The following is a 20,515-nucleotide window of genomic DNA, read 5'->3' as shown; positions in this document are numbered from 1 at the left end:
CTAACTAAGATAGCCGTTTCACATCCGTTACATAAACATGCTACTGTATCAATGATTGCCAGAACAACACAACAAAATTGTCAAATTAACTAATTAATTAAAGTATTTTAATCATTTTCTATTAACTAATAATTAAACTTACAGAAATATGTGCCATTTCTTGAATGTAAACAAAGTAGCCTAAGTGCTCTGCGTGAAACGAAACCAAGAAAGACCCATTACCTTGCATGCTCTTTAGTTAACATTGTGCAGTCCTTCAAATAATTATTATATCATCATTGTGCCAACTACCTTATCCCTACAGGCACGTGTACAGTTGGGATGTCAAGATATAATGGTCTATGATTAAGTTAATGCAAGATCATGCGAAATCAAATCAGATAATGTGCTGAACGACTGCTGTTTGCCACATTTTATTTAAATAAAAAAGCAAAGCATGCATGCAACTTGTAAATTGATAATAGCCAACATGAAGAGACAAAACGAGATACATCATGGATCATAAGTGAGGTCATAAAGCTGATCTACAATGGATTTGACACATAGTAATTGTGATACAACATATATTTTTGTGATACAATGGAGTTTGTCTGCACAAATGTTGTTACTGTGTCGTGTCTTCTCAACACATGTTATTATTTTGGTACAGAATAATAACTCAATTGTAGCACAATGGTTGTGACAAATGCATTGTACATCAGTGTGTGCGGTGCCTTTCTTACATTCCGCTCAATGTAAAGCCGTTATCTTTTGGATGTTTTGCCCTCTTTTTAGTCTCCCTCAGAATTTGCATACACACAGAATGACTTAAACCATGATATCAACAACTATTCTTTAGTATCCAAAGTGCAATGTCTTAGACAAGAGAACATATGACCTTTTACATGTAAATTAAACGTAATATAAATTGTGACAAAATGAACAGTGAATTATTCAAAGAGAGAATGTAATGTGTTATTTCAGGAACAATCTCAATTCTTCATGTTAGCTGATTAATCCATTTACACAGTCATACTCTTATTTAAACACCCCCACCCCACAAAAAAACAATAATCATGTTATTCAATATAATACTCAATAATCCCGATAAAAAGTTAACATACCATATAGTTCATAATGAATGGCTTTGTGTTAGACATAACCCCTAATGATGTCACTGAGAGTTGGGGTCAGATCTTTAGTGGCAGTCACTTCAAGGTCACACTCAAGGTGTTAGCTACTCTAACCCAGTGCGTCAACTGATGATGCGCGACAACACCTTTTGATTGTTTCATTATAATCACATTTGTTGCATTGAGTTAAGTGTTGATGAAAGTCTATGATGCACCAGTAGGGCCGGATGTTGGAGCTGCTGAAACATTGAAAACATCTGGAACAGTAGGAACAATAGGTCAAACAATGGCACTATGTACTATGTATAAGGGCAACTTAATGGGAAGTTGTGCCCAATTGCCTAAGAGTATTGCTTTATACTATAGACCTACTTCTCCTCCGTATCCGGAAAAAGCCCACACCACCTGACGATGAGGTTGCAGCACTTGTGGTCTGAAATGAAAATATAATATTGATAAGGGAATTTGTATGTTTAAGGTAATGACTAAAGAATTCCACCCTGAAACATAATTATTAGATTATGTAACATGTGTAATGAATAAATTAGACTAACGTAACTATTGATAAACTTAAGTCCAATAAGGTTTGGTCAAGACAAGTAAGGGAGAGATTTGTGTGTGTGTGTCTAAGAAAACACAGAGGACAATTAAACATGACAACAATTAAACATGACCTGACCTGGTTAGAACTTTCAAAAACGTACGACATGAAAGAGACACTGTCAAGGTCCCTCTAATCTCATGAGGGAGGGAACGGTATGGAACTGCCAGCTTGGTAGTGATATACGAGGAGTGTGGACTGTGGGGAAAGACACATCCCACCTACTGTTTGTGTGTCTGTGTGTGCGTGTAATCCCCCTACTGTTTGTGTGTCTGTGTGTGCGTGTAATCCCCCTACTGTTTGTGTGTCGGTGTCACGTTCTGACCTTTATTTCCTTTGTTTTGTCTTTATTTAGTATGGTCAGGGCTTGAGTTGGGGTGGGCAGTCTATGTTTGTTTTTCTATGTTTGGTTTCTTTTTCGGCCTAGTATGGTTCTCAATCAGAGGCAGGTGTCGTTAGTTGTCTCTGATTGAGAATCATACTTAGGTAGCCTGGGTTTCACTTTTGAGTTGTGGGTGTTTGTTTCCGTTTGAGTGTTTGTTGCCACACGGTACTGTTTCGGTTTTCGTTCATGTTCACGTTTATTGTTTTGTATTTCATAGTGTTCAGTTTATGTCTTAAAATAAACGTTATGCACACTTACCACACTGCGCATTGGTCCTCTGATCCTTCTTGCTACTCCTCCTCAGAAGAGGAGGAAGAATGCCTTTACAGTCGGTGTGTGCGTGTAAGTAGGTGGGGGGTAGGAGTTATAAAATGATATGTCTTTGTATTATGGACTTCAGAACGTTCTCTGAATAAACTTTACGGACCTTTTGCAGAAGCTGAGTCTTTGCCTAATTATTATTAAATCCAGGGTCTTACAAACCTCGGGTATTGGTCAAAGCTTAAATAATTTTTTAGTTATCATCATTGGGATTGAAAATTATCGTGACAAATATAAAACATTCAATACTTGCTTAAAGGTAGTAAACTTCCTAACATGTTCAATAAAGTGATAAATACAATAAAATGGTCACATGAGTAAGCATAGACAATAGTGTAATAAACATGTTGTGGCCAGCAACAAATCATTTCGATTTATAACATAATTATTTAATTATAAACATAATCAAACTATATTATGCAGCCACGACACAACAGTGGTAGGCCTGATCACCGACAACGACAAGACAGCCTATAGGGAGGAGGTCAGAGACCTGGCCGGGTGGTGCCAGAATAACAACCTATCCCTCAACGTAACCAAGACTAAGTAGATGATTGTGGACTACAGGAAAAGGAGGACCGAGCACGCCCCCATTCTCATTGATGGGGCTGTAGTGGAGCAGGTTGAGAGCTTCAAGTTCCTCAGTGTCCACATCAACAACAAACAGTCGTGAAGAGGGCGCAAAAAAGCCTATTCCCCCTCAGGAAATTAAAAAGATTTGGCATGGGTCCTGAGGTCCTCAAAAGGTGCTACAACTGCAACATCGAGAGCATCCTGACTGGTTGCATCACTGCCTGGTACGGCAATTGCTCGGCATCTGACCACAAGGCACTACAGAAGGTACTCCGTACGGCCCAGTACATCACTGGGGCTAAGCTGCCTGCCATCCAGGACCTCTACACCAGGCGGTGTCAGAGGAAAGCCCTAAAAATTGTCAAAGACCCCAGCCACGCCAGTCATAGACTGTTCTCTTTACTACCACATGGCAAGTGGTACCGGAGTGCCATGTCTAGGGCAAAAGGGCATTCCCAACAGTTTTTACTACCAAGCCATAAGACTCCTGAACAGGTAATCAAATGGCTACCCAGACTATTTGCATTGTGTGCCCCCCCAATCCCTCATTTTACTCTGCTGCTAATCTCTGTTTATCATATATGCATAGTCACTTTAACTATACATTCATGTACATACTACCTCAATTGGGCCGACCAACCAGTGGTCCCGCACATTTGCTAATCCGGGCTATCTGCATTGTGTCCCACCACCCGCCAATCCCTCTTTTACGCTACTGCTACTCTCTGTTCATCATATATGCATAGTCACTTTAACCATATCTACATGTACATACTACCTCAATCAGCCTGACTAACCGGTGTCTGTATGTAGCCTCGCTACTTTTATAGTCTCGCTACTGTATATAGCCTGTCTTTTTACTGTTGTTTAATTTATTTACCTACCTATTGTTCACATAATACGTTTTTTGCACTATTGGTTAGAGCCTGTAAGTAAGCATTTCAGCGCACGTGAAAAAAAATCCCTTACCTTTGTGCGGTTGGAGGACACTCGTGACCTTCCTGTTAGAGCTTCCCGGATCTGAAAGCACAGACAAGGAGTTCATCAAATATATTAATTGTCATTACAAAGTACATTACAATAAATAATATGAGAGGTATCAGTAAGTGGGTCATGAACATACCTTTTTGTCCAAAAGTGTTCCAAATACCAAGATGAACAAACCCTTTGAATGATAACATGGTGAAAGATGGAATTACTATACCAAATTCAGTATATATTTAATTGTAAACATTCATCCAAATCTTAACTTAGTATAACATGCCATCGGGAATTTAATGCATTTAAAAGAAAAAATCTTTCAAGTCAATTGCACTTAACCGAGGACCAGTTAGTTACTAGTGTTATTTAACTGAGTTAAATACCTGTAATGAATTGAAGATTGCAAACACAATATGGATTCCTTGATTGTTTGGTGCAGTCATGGTTCCTACTCCTAGTCCCCAGGTAGTACCAAAGAAGGGAGTCAGAATGGCCAGACACCTGGCGATGACCACCAAAGCATTTCTCTCATCTGGCTGAGTAACATCCCCCACACCTCTCCTCAGCATTTTGAACAGAACCACAATCAGGATCAAAAGGTTGATGACCACTATGGTCAGGGCGGGGATCACAAAAGCCAGAAGGGCCTTTGACTCTTTCCAGTTGAGCCAGCAAACCCCATCATTATCTCTGATGTATTGTTTCCCTGGGGCTGTCACTGCGATAGTTATGACAGCAATGATGAGGGGAGCTCCATAGCCCAAAGAAAAACTGATGGCCAACATTGCTGGTTTAGACATGTGAGAGAACACCATGACAGTCCAGTAGAGCAGCAAAAGGCCTGACACCAACATCCAGAAAAACAGAGCCAGGTAGAAAAAGTGGATGAAAAATGTTGCTGTGGAACACGCAGCAAGATCTTTTTTTTCATTTTCGGAAATTGCTGCACCAATAATGAACCAAATGTCAGCAATCAGAAGGGAAACGGCGATGTTCACTATAGAGACATGACGCATGTAAGATGTGTTGTTTCCAGTCACAGCATTCCATACCAACATCTCAATGATGAGACACACGACCAAGCAACCCATTGATATGCCAACTCCAATGTAAGTGATAAAATCCAAAGGGACACGCAACACAGCTGGAATGGAAGGCGACATCAAAATGGAGTAGGAGGTCAGATGATTACAGTGACAGGTGACAGTGCCATTCTTTTTAGACGGCAGTTCACATCCTTTATCATCCCATCCTCCAAGGCCGTCAAAAAGGTTGAAGTTCCAGAAAACACACTGAGGATTGGCCAGTGTCTCGTTCAGTACGTCAAAACTGAACGTCACATTCTTGATTGTGCCATTCACCTTCACCAGAACCACTTTTCCGTTGATGGTGTTGACACTGTTGTTCAGACTGTTTCTCACAGGTAAAACATTATCCAAGGAGTCAAATGTTATTATGGTGATTGAATTGAAGGAAGCTTCAGATGCCGGTATGTCTATCAGAACAGACGAGTTTAAATTGAAAAAGTTGTTTATTGAGTTGTTGACTGTGGTTTTGTTTAAAATAATCCTTGACGTTTCTATGTCAAAAAAGTCATCGGTAAGGAAATTGGAAATTGTTTCAACGGTGCCCAGAAAGGCTGAGCTTATGTTTTTGTTGAGGTTGGTGTTGAGATCATCCCAGGAGGCTTTCGCTCCATGTGAAGTAAGTACACCTGCCGTTTCCAGGAAATTCTAGAGATCAAGATAGAAATCAGAATTAGTACAGGATTACTGAAATCCTAATAAAAGTGAAACTGTTGATGTCAACATACCTTCATCAATGGTTTGTTTATTGGGGTACTTCGGGACACATTTGCAACATTTTTAAGAATATTAACAATAGTAGAAATAGTTGCAGGTGATGAAACTATTCTACCTAGGAGGTTAAAAGTGCTGTTGCGGAGTCTTTCCAAAAAGACTGGAAGACCAGTCCCCACTAAAACCTGTGTGGATTTAAAGTGATGAAAGAAAAACAATACAAGTGTATATAAGGGTTGATACTATATACAGTACTGTAACAAAGCAATACCATCATTACTAAACCATTTTTATATAGAGTATATTTTATATCCAGTGAAAATGTTTTTATGTTCACATATTACCTGAGATAAAAAAAACAGGTTTTCAATTTCTTTTAAGACACAGTTATTCTCCCGAACTGAAAAATGTCCATTTTCTTGACAAATAGCAGTCTTTTGACCTACTTCATCCAATTTGCAGTCAGCTACAACTATCTCATTCACTTGTCCACTGCCAAATATCGTATTATTCAAGCAGGTAAACCCTAGAGAACAATGGGATTTGTGAAATTATACAATATTTATAATTGTAATCTTATAGATATTACAACTGTAGATACATGTCATGAATTATGGGATTACATGAAGGCGAATTTAAGCAAAATTCTTGTGACAATATTTTTGATGCACACCAGAAAAGCAAGAAAATGAACAATTAATCAAAAATCAACTGACATGTACTGCTGCCACAGTGTAAACTGATCTAAATACTTTTTGAATGTATTTCAGGACAAGTAATAACTAACTTGGTCCACCAAATCCACCAAATACTAACCTAATCAAGTACTTACTTATTTGATATTTTTCTCCAATTGTTGAGACAATATCCTCTTTTGCTTTTGCAATTTCCACATTATCGGCAATTGTTGTTATAACAGTAAAATCTGCAATAACACTTCCACTCCTATTCATGTGAGAAAAAAATATCAGAAAACATATCCACAAATGAATGGCATGCATTATAAAAAATAGCCCATACATACACTGTATAACATCAACCCCAAGTTCTTTTCATTTCGAGGGGAAACTCTTGTCTGGGGCAGTGGCGGATTTAAGTATAGGCGACATGGGCAGCCGCCCTGGGCGGCATCATGGGCCGGGGGCGGGTCACCCGCACAACATCTTTTAGAATGGTGACATTTGCGCAATCCGTTTTCTATCGCTCATTTGCACATCACGTCAATGATATCATGAAAATGGTGGTTCGCCCAGGGAGCCATACAAGCTAGAACCGCCACGGCTCTGGGGCATATACTGAAAATATATTTGTTATATTGGATATTTTAGACCACAGTTTAAATTGTTAGAATTTCAACCTTCAATTCTTTATATTTGTGCAGCAACTATTATATGGCCCATACATCCCTCAAAATCACCTGAGTGTCACGTCCTTTTTTATGTCTTTATTTTAGTTTGGTCAGGGTGTGAGTTGGGGTGGGCATTCTATGTTTGTTCTGTGTGTTATAGTTCTATGTGTTTGGCCTGGTATGGTTCCCAATCAGAGGCAGCTGTCAATCGTTGTCTCTGATTGAGAACCATACTTAGGTAGCCTGTTCCCACCTGGTGTTTGTGGGTAGTTGTTTTCTGTGTCTGTGTTTTCACCATACAGAACTGTTTCCATTTTCATTTCTTTCCTGCAGTATACTAATTTTGAATTTTCTCGTGTTCTGATATAATAAATTATCATGGACACTTACAACGCTGCATTTTGGTCCGATCCTTCCTACTCATCATCAGACGAAGAAGAAGTTTGTTTCATTGGGATTGAAATTATACATTAAACTGAACGTTGAGAAATTTAAGGTGACATTTAGTATTTGAATATTCAAATTATTAGCACATGAAATGAAATAATATAAAATTATAAAGTATTGAATAACACTGGAGCAAAACTTACTTTAACCTATTTAACTTTGCTGATATGAAGCCTCGCATGTTTCTCTTATATATGACTTTGATCTGTGTGAGACAGTGAAATGATTATTGATCAAGAGTGATTTAAAATAAATTATTGAAAAGGACATGAAATGAACATTTGGTACATATCAAACAAATTGTAATTTGTCACATATCATGCTAAATTTACAATGGACATCTACAAATGAATACATACCATACGAAATGTAATCTGTCATACTAAATGGAGTGAGACCGATTTACATTTAGTATGTTACATCTAACCCTGAGTCCAGGTTGACACTTTACATTGCAGCACATGGACATTGTGATAAGCATGAGGGAATATAGTATACTCACAGTTTGATCAATATCTTTGAACATTGCATTATTTTCATCATTGAAGTTAGAGTCAAAGGTGATAGCCATAGTAAATTGTAGGTTCAGTGTGTTTTCTAAAAAAAAAAACAGAACAAAATATAAGAATACGGAAGTTAAAAATGTAATTACACATTTGTATAACTGAGGTTGCTTTTGACCGTTTTGTTTTGTTCACAGTAGGGCACAGTGGAACAGAAAAACAATTTAATGAAGACATTAGAGTAACTGTTTTTTTGGCGATGTCCAACTTCTTTCAAACATGTAACAAGGAAATAGGTCAAATTAAGGAGGGTGTTGTTGGAGTTGTTGAACTTTCTGTGGACTGTTTTTATGTTGGTACTGAGGTACAGTGGAACATAAAAACATGATATATAACACATTGGTGTTACTGGAATATTGGTGATGCCCGACTCAATAATACCACAAGGAAATACCGTAGGTCCAATGAAATGACATTATTGATTTGTTTCTTTGATGTTGTACTGGAGGGGTTTGTTGGAGTTGTTGAACTTGCTGTGGACTGTTTTGTTGTTGGCGCTAAAGCGTAAAAGTATTTACTTTACTGACATTGCTGTGTATCACTGAATGATTACATTTTGTTTAACAGAGTAGTTATGTACCGTAACTACATGGAATAAGGAACTTACTTGTTACGGCAGGAGTTGGAGTGCTCAAGTTATTTGTCATGGACTTTTAAATATATTTAATTAACCAACAGATAATCTATTTTTGAAGATGTAAATTACTTTCCATACACAAGCCATAATTTGTTCATTGTGTAATACTCTGAGACAGCCTAGTGGTTAGGGAGCATAGTGGTTAGAGCGTTGGACTAGTAACCGAAAGGTGGCGAGATTGAATCCCCAAGCTGACAAGGTAAAAATCTGTCGTTCTGCCCCTGAACAAGGCAGTTAACCCACCGTTCCTAGGCCGTCATTGTAAATAAGAATTTGTTCTTAACTGACTTGTCTAGTTAAATAAAGGTAAAAAAAGATAACCCAAACAAAATCACATCTGAACAGGTCAGTGGATTTTTGACACTGTTACATGTATTTGAAATACATAGATTATTGTGTAAAACCAGTACTTGTTTCCTCTTCTGCTGGCAAAGCTGTGGACGCAGAGAAATGTGAGATGATTATGATGCTGGCTGGTTCTCTAACCTGTTTCACAGATTTTTGTCTTTCAGCTGTAGGCCTCAAGTAAATATTCAACTATGAATAACACTATGGCAAGTTGCTCTTGGTAAGACTCTAATTAGTACAGTAAAACGTTTGTTAATGAAATAGTCATGAATAATTGTCTCATACCTGGTGTTGGAGATGGTGTTGGACAAGCCGTCAGATCTATGTGGTAAAGGAGATAGGGGTAAGCTTAGAGTTTAAATGTTGCTGAACGAATACAGAAACATTGATTAAACTAGCACAGTGGAGGTGGTAAGGAAACAGTTACTTGTGATTGGCTGACAAAACGGTCCATAAGGAGGAATGGATTTGATACATCCACAGGAGTCATCAGTGATGTTGTCACAGGACCCATAAGAGAGACACTGGTCACATGACCAACCATACTGATCCTCACATCTGCATGTGCTGTTTGGGTAGCATGCTGTGAATGAAAGGAGAGTGGATTGAACATCATCATATCAATGTTTTCTGTGAAACCAACTATTTGAAAATATCTGAACCAGTTGTTGAATATATTTTACAATGCAGGAATTAAAACTCAAATGAGCAACAGCAACAGAAATCTCTTACCAGTAGTGAAGTTCACGTCCGTTACATTTAACACATTGGAGATCAGGACAGGGTAGGTCAGGCCAGTCACACTTGCCCTAAGTACATCTATCAATGTAGCTGAAATATCTGTCATGTCCAACTCAATTTCAATAATTTCCCCATAAGTGGTTGATGGCTCTATGGAAAATTACAATTGAATAAATCATGACAAGCATGTCTATTATTTTCAGTAAATGTAATCTATTGCTTGAGTAACTTATTGGAATACCTGCTGTAGTAGTTGGACTTGGATCTGTTGGGATTAGGTAAAAGACGTGTCACCAAGAAGAATTACGCAGCTGGGAGACGTTGCCAAAAACAACTACATACAACCACAACAACAGGTACAATGTCAAACACCAAGTGGAAGTGAAAATCAAATAGTTACTTGTGATTGGCTGACAGAACTCTCTATCAGAAGCATAGTTATTTAGGCATCCACGCATTTTGCCATCAACGATCTCACCACAGGACCCATAGGAGGAACACTGATCACATGACCAACTATACTGGTCCTCACATCTGCACCTGAATCCACTGGGGTCTGAGGAGCATTCTGTGAATGGATGGGAAGTGGACTGATTATCCTCAACATGGAGATACAACGTTTTCTTCTGATGCCAACAACGTCCAAGTTAGTTTTTTAAATACACCCTTTACTAACACATGAGCCCTGTAGGTCTTGAACCTTTTATAAAATGAAGAAAAAAAGAACAATTAAAAACTCTTACCAGTAGTAATGTTCATGTCTGTTACATTTAACACACTGGAGATAAGGATGGGGTAGGTTACACTTTTCACGTGGAACTTTAGGTAATGTATGTCTTCAAGTGGAATATTATAGACTTCCAACTCAACTTCACCAACTTTCTCAATGAGGGTTGCTGTCACTGTGGAAACAATTCAATTCAAAAGATCTTTATTGTCCCCGAAGTGCAATTCTTGTGGAACATAAAAATAAGTATACATACAATACTAGTCAAAAGTTTGGACACACCTACTCATTCCAGAGTTTTTCTTTGTTTTTACACTTTTCTGCATTGTACAATAATAGTGAAGATATCAAACATATGAAATAACACGTGGAATCAAGTAGTAACCAAAACATTTTGTATTTGAGATTCTTCAAAGTAGCCACCTTTTGCCTTTGCAAACTATTGGCATTCTCTCATAAAGCTTCATGAGGTAGTCACCTGGAATGCATTTAAATGAACAGGTGTGCCTTGTTAAAAGTTCATTTGTGTAATTTCTTTCCTTCTTAATGCGTTTGAGCCAATCAGATGTGTTGTGACAAGGTAGGGTTGGTTTACAGAAGATAGCCCTATTTGGTAAAAGACCAAGTCCATATTATGGCAAGAACAGCTCAAATTAACAAAGAGAAACGACAGTCCATCATTCCTTTAAGACATGAATCTCAGTCAATCTGGAAAATGATGATGAAACTGGCTCTAATGAGGACAATCACAGGAAACTAAGACCCAGAGTTACCTCTGCTGCAGAGGATATGTTCCTTAGAGTTAAATGTAAGTCAGATTGCAGCCCAAATAAATGCTTCATAGAGTGCAACAGACACATCTCAACATCAACTGTTCAGAGGAGGCTGCGTGAATCAGGCATTCATGGTCAAATTGATGCCAAGGAACCACTACTAAAGGACACCAATACTAAGAAGAGACTTGCTTGAGCCAAGAAACACAAGCAATGGTCATTAGACTGGTGGAAATCTGTGCTTTGGTCTGATGAGTCCATATTTTAGATTTTTGGTTCCAACCATCGTGTCCATGTGAAACACAGAGTACTGTAGGTGAACAGATGATCTCTGCATGTTTATTTCCCACCGTAAAGTATGGAGGAGGTGTCATGTTGTGGGGGTGCTTTGCTGGTAACACTGTCTTGATTGATTATAAATCAAGGCTCATGTAATCAGCATGGCTTTCACAGCATTTTGCAGCGTTACGCCACCCATCTGGTTTGCGCTTCGTGGGACTATCATTTGGTTTTCAACAGGACAATGACCCAACACACCTCCAGGCTGTGTAAGGGCTATTTGACCAAGGAGAGTGGTGGATTGCTACATCAGATGACCTGGCCTCCACAATCACCCAACCTCAACCCAATTGAGATGGTTTGGGATGAGTTGGACCACAGACTGAAGGAAAAGCAGCCAACAGTGCTCAGAATATGTGGGAACTCCTTCAAGACTGTTGGAAAAGCATTCCATGTAAAGCTGGTTGAGAGAATGCCAAGAGTTTGCAAAGCTGTCGTCAAGACAAATGGTGGCTACTTTGAGGAATCTAAAATATATATTGATTTATTTTTTGGTTACTACTTGATTCCATATTTGTTATTTCATATGTTTGATGTCTTCACTATTATTCTATTATTCTACAATGCAGAAAATAGTAAAAATTAAGAAAAACCCTTGAATGAGTAGGTGTGTCCAAACTTTTGACTGGTACTGTACATGTAATATATATATATATATATATATATATTAACCTTTATTTAACCAGGAAGGGCTCATTGAGATTTAAAATCTATTTTTCAAGAGCGTCCTGGCCAAGATAGGCAGCACCAAGTCATTACAAAAATTACAGACAAACAACATGAAAAACTACAAGTAATCTAGTAAAAACCATAGAATTCAAAAGAGTATAACAAAATCAAAAACAGCAAATTAAAAACATTGACAGGTCAGGGAATCAGTCTCAAGATCATTCATCAGTGATTTAAAAATACCAATCGGGACAAGTTCTTCCAGATTAAAAGTATTTTGTAAGGCGTTCCAACACGATGGCGCAGAGTACATAAAAGCTCTTTTACCAAATTCAGTTTGGACATTTGGAACAGTTAGCAGGATAAAGTCCAGGAAACAAAGAGAATACCCACCACATTTCTGAACAATAAAAATGCCCAAATAAAATGGTAGTAAACCCATAATGGATTTGTAAATAAAAGTATACCAGTGACTGATCCTACGAGTGACTAGAGAAGGCCAGCCAACCCTGGTATACAAAGTGCAGTGGTGCGTAAGGGTTTTGCAGTTTAAAATAAATCTCAAAGCACCATGGTAAAGGGTGTCAATTGATCTCAAACCCTGAGCGGAAGCATTCATATATAAAATATCCCCATAGTCTAGTAAAGGCATAAATGTAGCTGATACTAGCCTCCTTCTGGCTTCAAAATAAAAACAGGGCTTATTCCTAAAATAAAATCCCAATTTCAGCTTCAATTTTTTTGTAAGTTGTTGAATATACAATTTAAAAGATAGGCCGTCATCAATAAAATTCCAAAATATTTATATGAGGTTACAACCTCAATCTCCTTGCCCTGACAGGTAGTAGTAGGTGAAAGGTTCAGAGGTCTATTTCTTGCTTTAGAAAACACCATTAGTTTAGTTTTGTCAGTCCAGATAGTCTAGTTTTTGGACATGTTCTCTCGAATGACTTGACTGGCAGAATGGGCTGATGGATTAACAGCTGGGCCAGTTGATATACCACTGCCATGACTGTGAACTATTGGTTAGGCTTAGTGTGTCGTCTTAGAATCATTGCTAAGGTTAAAAGTATAATGAGGATAAGCTTCAATTGACACAAGGTATGTTGAACAGTATAAAAAGCAGTTTGCAAGTTCTGGAAAGCTTTTGTAAGAGACGAGGCACAACAGTAAATAACAGTATCATCAGCATAAAAATGAAGTTGCGCATTTTGGACATTTTTGTCTAAATAATTTATATAAATAGTGAATAAGAGAGGACCAAGTACAGAGCCTTGGGGCACACCATTAAAGACAGACAATTTAGACAGTAGATCTAGCTGAAATGTCATAATATAAAAGAGACAGTAGATCTAGCAGATCTATAATAATATATTCAACCTTATGTTCCCTGTACTCTCTCTCTATATATATATATCTGTTTATTATACCTGTCGATACAGGGCTCATATGTGAAACTATTCTAACTGAACATTTTCTTTCACAGTGACACTGACTACGAATGGCAGCCCCAAGGGCCAAGGTGTCCATCCCCCACTGAAGCTGGTTCATCCAGCTCCTGCCACAAGTGGTGTTCATCTGCCCAAATTTATTTCTACAGGCATGGATGTGCCTCAGGGCCAAAAGGGCACAGCATGAAGGCGCCGCTGTGTTCTTTTCAAAATTAAGTCCCCCATCACCTGTGCCACATGCTTGGTGACCCTCTGCTTTACAGCAGAAAGAGACTGCTATGGCACCTGGCATCAGCAGCACAATATTGTGTCGAGCTTTGGCAAAGTGGGTGGGGTTATATCCTTCCTGTTTGGCCCTGTCCGGGGGTCTCATCGGATGGGGCCACAGTATCTCCTGACCCCTCCTGTCTCAGCCTCCAGTATTTATGCTGCAGTAGTTTATGTGTCGGGGGGATAGGGTCAGTTTGTTATATCTGGAGTACTTCTTCTGTCTTATCCGGTGTCCTGTGTGAATGCTCTCTCTAATTCTCCCTTTCTCTCTCTCGGAGGACCTGAGCCCTAGGACCATGCGTCAGGACTACCTGGCATGATGACTCCTTGCTGTCCCCAGTCCACCTGGCCTGGCTGCTGTTCCAGTTTCAACTGTTCTGCCTGCGGCTATGGAACTCTAAACTGTTCATATTTGAGGTGCTGTCCTGTTGCATCCTCAACAACTACTGTGATTATTATTTGACCCTGCTGGTCATCTAAGAACGTTTGAAAATCTCGGCCATGTTCTGTTATAATCTCCACCCAGCACAGCCAGAAGAGGACTGGCCACCTATCATAGCCTGGTTCCTCTCTAGGTTTCTTCCTAGGTTTTGGCCTTTCTAGGGAGTTTTTCCTAACCACCGTGCTTCTACACCTGCATTGCTTGCTGTTTGGGGTTTTAGGCTGGGTTTCTGTACAGCACTTTGAGATATTAGCTGATGTACGAAGGGCTATATAAATACATTTGATTTGATAGAGGACTGAGGGTCTTCCAAATATTGAAAGTGTGTAAATAGTTACCCATGTTATTTTGTAAATGTATATATTTTTTTCTTCATATTTTTTTTTCCATATTTTTTTCTCCATTTTTTTTTGGGGGGGGGGGTGTTAGAATACCATTTTGGCATTTTGTATATAGTTAGTTGTTTCAAAATGTATACCTTCACCAATTTGGCCACTTGGGTACATTTGGGCTACTTGTGTGGGACACCTGGGTGACTTCATGATAAATGTCATGTAGCACACTCATTTTGGAAGTTATCATTCTGAAACTTTGCACAAGTACTGTTACCCTCTTATAATTTTCACTGAAATTGTCCCAATCATCCTATCTGAATGTTTGTTTTATCTTGTTCATTTTAAAGATGATGATACAACAATAATAAAAAAAACATGGTTTTTTTCATTGTATTATCTAAACCAGATCTATTGTGTTATATTCTCCTACATTCAATTCACATTTACACAAACGTCAGAGTGTTTTCTTTCAAATGGTACCAAGAATATGCATATCCTTGCTTCTGGGCCAGAGCTACAGGCAGTTAGATTTGGGTATGTCTTCAGGCGGAAATTGAAAAAAGTAGGGGGGGTTTTAACAGACATAAGAGGTTTTAACAGACATAAGCCCATCAAATTGAGTGCACTGAGTTCTATCAGACAGATAATTAGCAAACCATGCAACTGCATGCTCTGAAAGACCTACACTCGACAATCTCTGCCTAAGTATAGCATGCTCAACTGTATCAAAAGCCTTAGACAGACCAATAAAAAGTGAGACACAATGCTGTTTTTTGTCAAGGGCTTCAGTGATATCATTTAAAACCTTCATGGCTGCTGTAATTGTGCTATGCTTCTTCCTGAAGCCCGATTGGTACATTGATAAAATAGAGTTAGTAAATAAAAACTATTTTAGCTATTCACTCACAAGGGTTTCAAGTATTTTCACCAGGGTTGACAGCTTTGAGATTGACCTATAATTATTTAAAAGAGTTGGATCTCCCCCTTTTAAAAGTGGTAGGACAAATGCTGATTTCCAGATCTTTGGAATTTCATTACATTCCAGGGTTAGATTGAACAGATATGTAAGTGCTTCAGCTATGAAATCAGCTGCCAGATTTAAAAAGCAAGGATCCCAAAAGAACAGGACCTTCAGGCTTTCTCTGATCTAAGGATTTCAGGGCTGTATGTACCACCTGCACTGAGAATGGCAAAAAGCTACAAGTTTGACCAGCTCTCACTGGTTCATCCACACAAGGTTGTACAGAGACAGAGGACACTGAATCAAACAGTCTACCAGATGATACAAAGTGCTCATTGAAACAATTCAGCATTTCAGTTTTGTCATATACAGCAACAGAGTCCTTCAAAACACATGACGGTAATTCATTAACATTACTGTTACCAGACATAGACTTAATAGCCTTCCAAAACTTTATAGGGTCATTCAGGTTATCAGTGGTAACAGACATAAAATATTCAGACTTGGTCTTCCTGAGAAGAAAATAACACTTGTTTCGTAACTGCCTAAAAATAAGCCAATCAGCATCAGAACATGATTTCCTTGCTTTAGCCCAAGCTAGATTACGGTCGTGAATAATACAAGACAGCTCAGAAGAAAACCATGGATTATACTGCCCTTTAACCCCGAACCTGCAGAATGGGTCATGTTTGTTTACTATTTGGGAAAAACCATAATGAAAGAATTTCCAGGCAGTTTCCACATCAGGAATAAACTCAATCTAACTCCAGTCCAAATAAAACAAATCATGGAGAAAAGCCTGCTCATTAAAACACTTCAAATTTCTCTTACGAATAAAAAGTGGGTTTGTCTTAGGAACCTTAGTATTTCTAACAGCAACAACAGCACAATGGTCACTTAAATCATTACAAAAACACCAACCGCAGAATATTTATGTAGAACATTTGTCAATATCAAATAAATCAGGGTAGATTTATCTGGGCATTTAAGAAATGTAAGAAATAAATAAAAACACGCACACAGCAAAAATCCAATGGCAAAGAGCAGTGAGATAAATAATGATGCTTTAATCGTTTCGGATTTGTGTGAACATAAAAAAATATGATTTTTTTTGTCATTTTCTAAGGTGTCTAAAGGCACATTATGGGGGCAGACATGTAGGTTTGAGCTGACTCACCCTCTCGCTTTTCTCCAGAAGGAACTTGTGATCCATCAGTGGGTGATTCCTGGAAAAGATTTAATAAAAAAAAATGGATTTGTATTACTGCGTCAAATGAAGTATGTGTTTTAACACTCAGAAAATTCCCCTATATGTTTTTATTTAACCTTTTTTTAATCAAGTAGGCCAGTTGAGAAAAAGTTCTCATTTACAACTGAGACCTATGTATTGGCATGGTAGATACACAGGGATGTGCAGTGTTATTACAATGTGGATACAGTTACACAACTGTGCTGTTTGTGTAATTATAATGTATACATGCTGTAGTTGCACCAATGGAATGAACAAACAAATCTGTTTTGAAACATATTATATTAATAGTGATACACCTAAAGATATGTAGCTCAAACAATATTGTATTTCTCTGACATTGCTAAATATTGCCTTGTGAACAACAGTATTTGAAGTTTATTTACTGGCCTCTTACCTCCAATGTTACATTTGGAGTTTCCAAGCAATCTTGTTTTTCCAGACTAGAGCAAAATACCAAGAGGACACTTAAGTACCAAACTGTCTTTGGTGAGGCCATATCTGTATGAATATAGCATCAGATAAACAAAACAAAACATCATACAGTCAGTATTACACATTTGAGATTTTTCCCCAATGGAACATCAGATGGTGTACAGATTGTGAGATAGGATGGTTGCAAAACAATTATACAATAAAACACAACTAAATAGGCACCAATTATGGTGACAGCTGAGGTATTTATGGGCTGTTTTCTTAATTATGTTACGTAGTAATATTAATTAACCTGATTGGAATGCTAAGAAGAACATTGTTGCGGTCTGATGAAGAAGGAAACATATGACTGACCAAATGGTTGGTCATGTCTCTGCTGCATTTTGGTGAATATATTAACTTATCTTTTCTGTAGATACTGATCCAATCGCAATAAATGCAATTTAATCTGAAATTCATGCTCAAAATGATGCACATAGCATGCACTCCTGGATCTGTATACTACATACAGTTGAAGACGGAAGTTTACATAAACTTAGGTTGGAGTCATTAAAACTCGTTTTTCAACCACTCCACAAACGTCTTGTTAACAAACTATAGTTTTGGCAAGTCAGTTAGGACATCTACATTGTGCATGACACAAGTCATTTTTCCAACAATTGTTTACAGACAGATTATTTCACTTATAATTCACTGTATCACAATTCCAGTGGGTCAGAAGTTTACATACACTAAGATGACTGTGCCTTTAATTCCAGAAAAGTATGCCATGGCTTTAGAAGTTTCTGTTAGGCTAATTGACATCATTTTAGTCAATTGGAGGTGTACCCATGGATGTATTTCAAGGCCTACCTTTAGACTCAGTGCCTCTATGCTTGACATCATGGGAAAATCAAAATAAATCAGCCAAGACCTCAGAAAAAAAATTGTAGACCTCCACAAGTCTGGTTCATCCTTGGGAGCAATTTCCAAACGCCTGAAGGTACCACACTCACCTGTACAAACAATAGTATGCAAGTATAAACATGATAGGACCAGGCAGCCGTCATACCGCTCAGGAAGGAGACGCTTTCTGTCTCCTAGAGATTAACGTACTTTGGTGCAAAAAGTGCAAATCAATCCCAGAACAACAGCAAAGACCTTGTGAAAATGCTGGAGGAAGCAGGTACAAAGTATCTATATCCACAGTAAAACCAGTCCTATATCGACATAACCTGAAAGGCCGCCCAGCAAGGAAGAAGCCACTGCTCCAAAACCACCACAAAAAAAAGCCAGACTACGATTTGCAACTGCACATGAGGACAAAGATTGTACTTTTTGGAGAAATATCCTCTGGTCTGATGAAACAAAGATATAACTTTTTGGACATAATGACCATCGTTATGTTTGGAGGAAAAAGGGGGAAGCTTGAAGCCGAAGAAAACCATCCCAACCATGAAGCACGGGGTGGCAGCATCATGTTGTGGGGATACTTTGCTGCAGGAGGGACTGGTGCACTCCACAAAATAGATGGCTTCATGAGGTAGGAAAATTATGTGGATATATTGAAGCAACATCTCAAGACAAGTTAAAGCTTCCTGACTGCAAATGGGTCTTCCAAATGAACAGTGAACCAAAGCATATTTCCAAAGTTGTGGCAAAATGGCTTAAGGACAACAAAGTCAAGGTATTGGAGTGGCCATCACAAAGCCCTGACCTCAATCCTGTAAAAAATTTGTGGGCAGAACTGAAAAAGCGTGTTTGAGCAAGAAGGCCTACAAACTTTACTCAGTTACACCAGCTCTGTCAGGAGGAATGGGCCAAAATTCACCCAACTTATTGTGGTAAGCTTATGGAAGGCTACCCGAAATGTTTGACCCACGTTAAACAATTTAAAGGCAATGCTACCAAATACTAATTGATTGAATGTAACCTTCTGACCCACTGGGAATGTGATGAAATAAATTAAAGCTGAAATAAATCATTCTCTCTACTGTTATTCTGACATTTCACATTCTTAAAATAAAGTGGTGATCCTAACTGACCTAAAACAGGGAAAATTTACTAGGAATAAACGTCAAGAATTGTGAAAAACTATGTTTAAATGTAGTTGGCTAAGGTGTATGTAAACTTCCAACTTCAGCTGCATGTACAAATAAGATATGAGAAAGATTACTTATTTTAATAATTGTGACACAGTGTCACAAACATTATATGTTGTCTAAGAGTGATTCATTTACTCTTTTGTATTCACATTGTTAAACCTTGAACAAATATTACATTTATATTTATACCTGAACCCTGTGAAAGGTCATACTTAAAAATGAACTCAGTCAAATCGTTTACATCATTTCAATATAAAACGTGAAAAGTAAATGTATTATCTTACCTCTCCGACTCTCTGAATTGACTTCTCAAGGAAGGGCAAGAAGGTTTCTGTGTGTCTCTTGCCAATTTGCCACTGTACTCTGATTCAGAAGGGTTGGGTTTTTGCGGAAGAGACATTTCAGTTGAATGCATTCAGTTGTACAACTGACTAGATATTGCCCTTTCCCTTTCCACATTTCACATCAAAACAGTTGATTAAATATAAAATTAAACATAAATTATTAAATATAATAAAGGCCTCCACCTCCTTGTCCTTGAACTGTGAGAGTGTAGTTGAGTCAGAATCTTGATTAGAATACAAAAATGTGATCATATTAATCCCGTGCTAGCCTCTCTACACTGGAATCCTATTAAGGCTAGGGCTGATTTCAAGGTTTTACTGCTAACCAACAATGCATTACATGGACCAACTCTCTCTCCGATTTGGTCCTGCAGTACATACCTACACATACATTATGGTCACAAGACGCAGGACTTATTCTTCCAAGAATTTTAAAGCAAACAGCTGGAGGCAGGGCTTTCTCCTATAGAGCAACATTTTTATTGAATGGTCTGCCGATCCATGTGAGAGATGTCGACTCAGTCTCAACCTTTAAGCATTTACTGAAGACTGATCTCTTTAGTAGGTCCTACTAAAGGGG

General features: G+C 38.2%; 1 protein-coding gene across 1 annotated transcript; it reads right to left on the bottom strand.

The window, feature by feature from the left end:
* Nucleotides 1-400: 400 nt before the first annotated feature.
* LOC110522292 (adhesion G protein-coupled receptor F1) lies at nucleotides 401-19,956 on the bottom strand. Its single transcript, XM_021600562.3, has 21 exons — nucleotides 19,876-19,956; nucleotides 17,470-17,573; nucleotides 17,001-17,049; nucleotides 10,600-10,758; nucleotides 10,257-10,424; nucleotides 10,098-10,121; nucleotides 9,848-10,006; nucleotides 9,543-9,698; nucleotides 9,401-9,436; nucleotides 9,178-9,201; nucleotides 8,070-8,164; nucleotides 7,711-7,772; nucleotides 6,925-6,935; nucleotides 6,605-6,820; nucleotides 6,117-6,298; nucleotides 5,787-5,957; nucleotides 4,357-5,706; nucleotides 4,116-4,157; nucleotides 3,962-4,012; nucleotides 1,485-1,545; nucleotides 401-1,369 (listed from the first exon to the last, which is right to left on the bottom strand). Exons 2-21 carry the CDS (start codon nucleotides 17,569-17,571, stop codon nucleotides 1,317-1,319), a joined length of 3,171 nt encoding a protein of 1,056 aa, XP_021456237.3. The 5' UTR covers nucleotides 17,572-17,573; nucleotides 19,876-19,956; the 3' UTR covers nucleotides 401-1,316.
* Between the last annotated feature and the right edge of the window lie 559 nt (nucleotides 19,957-20,515).

This window comes from Oncorhynchus mykiss, chromosome 4 (assembly GCF_057628025.1).
Source record: "Oncorhynchus mykiss isolate SJ-2025 chromosome 4, ASM5762802v1, whole genome shotgun sequence".
In the NCBI taxonomy this organism is placed as follows: domain Eukaryota; kingdom Metazoa; phylum Chordata; class Actinopteri; order Salmoniformes; family Salmonidae; genus Oncorhynchus; species Oncorhynchus mykiss.
The sequence above is the reverse complement of the archived record's forward strand: the minus strand, read 5'-3'. Positions and strand labels throughout refer to the sequence as shown.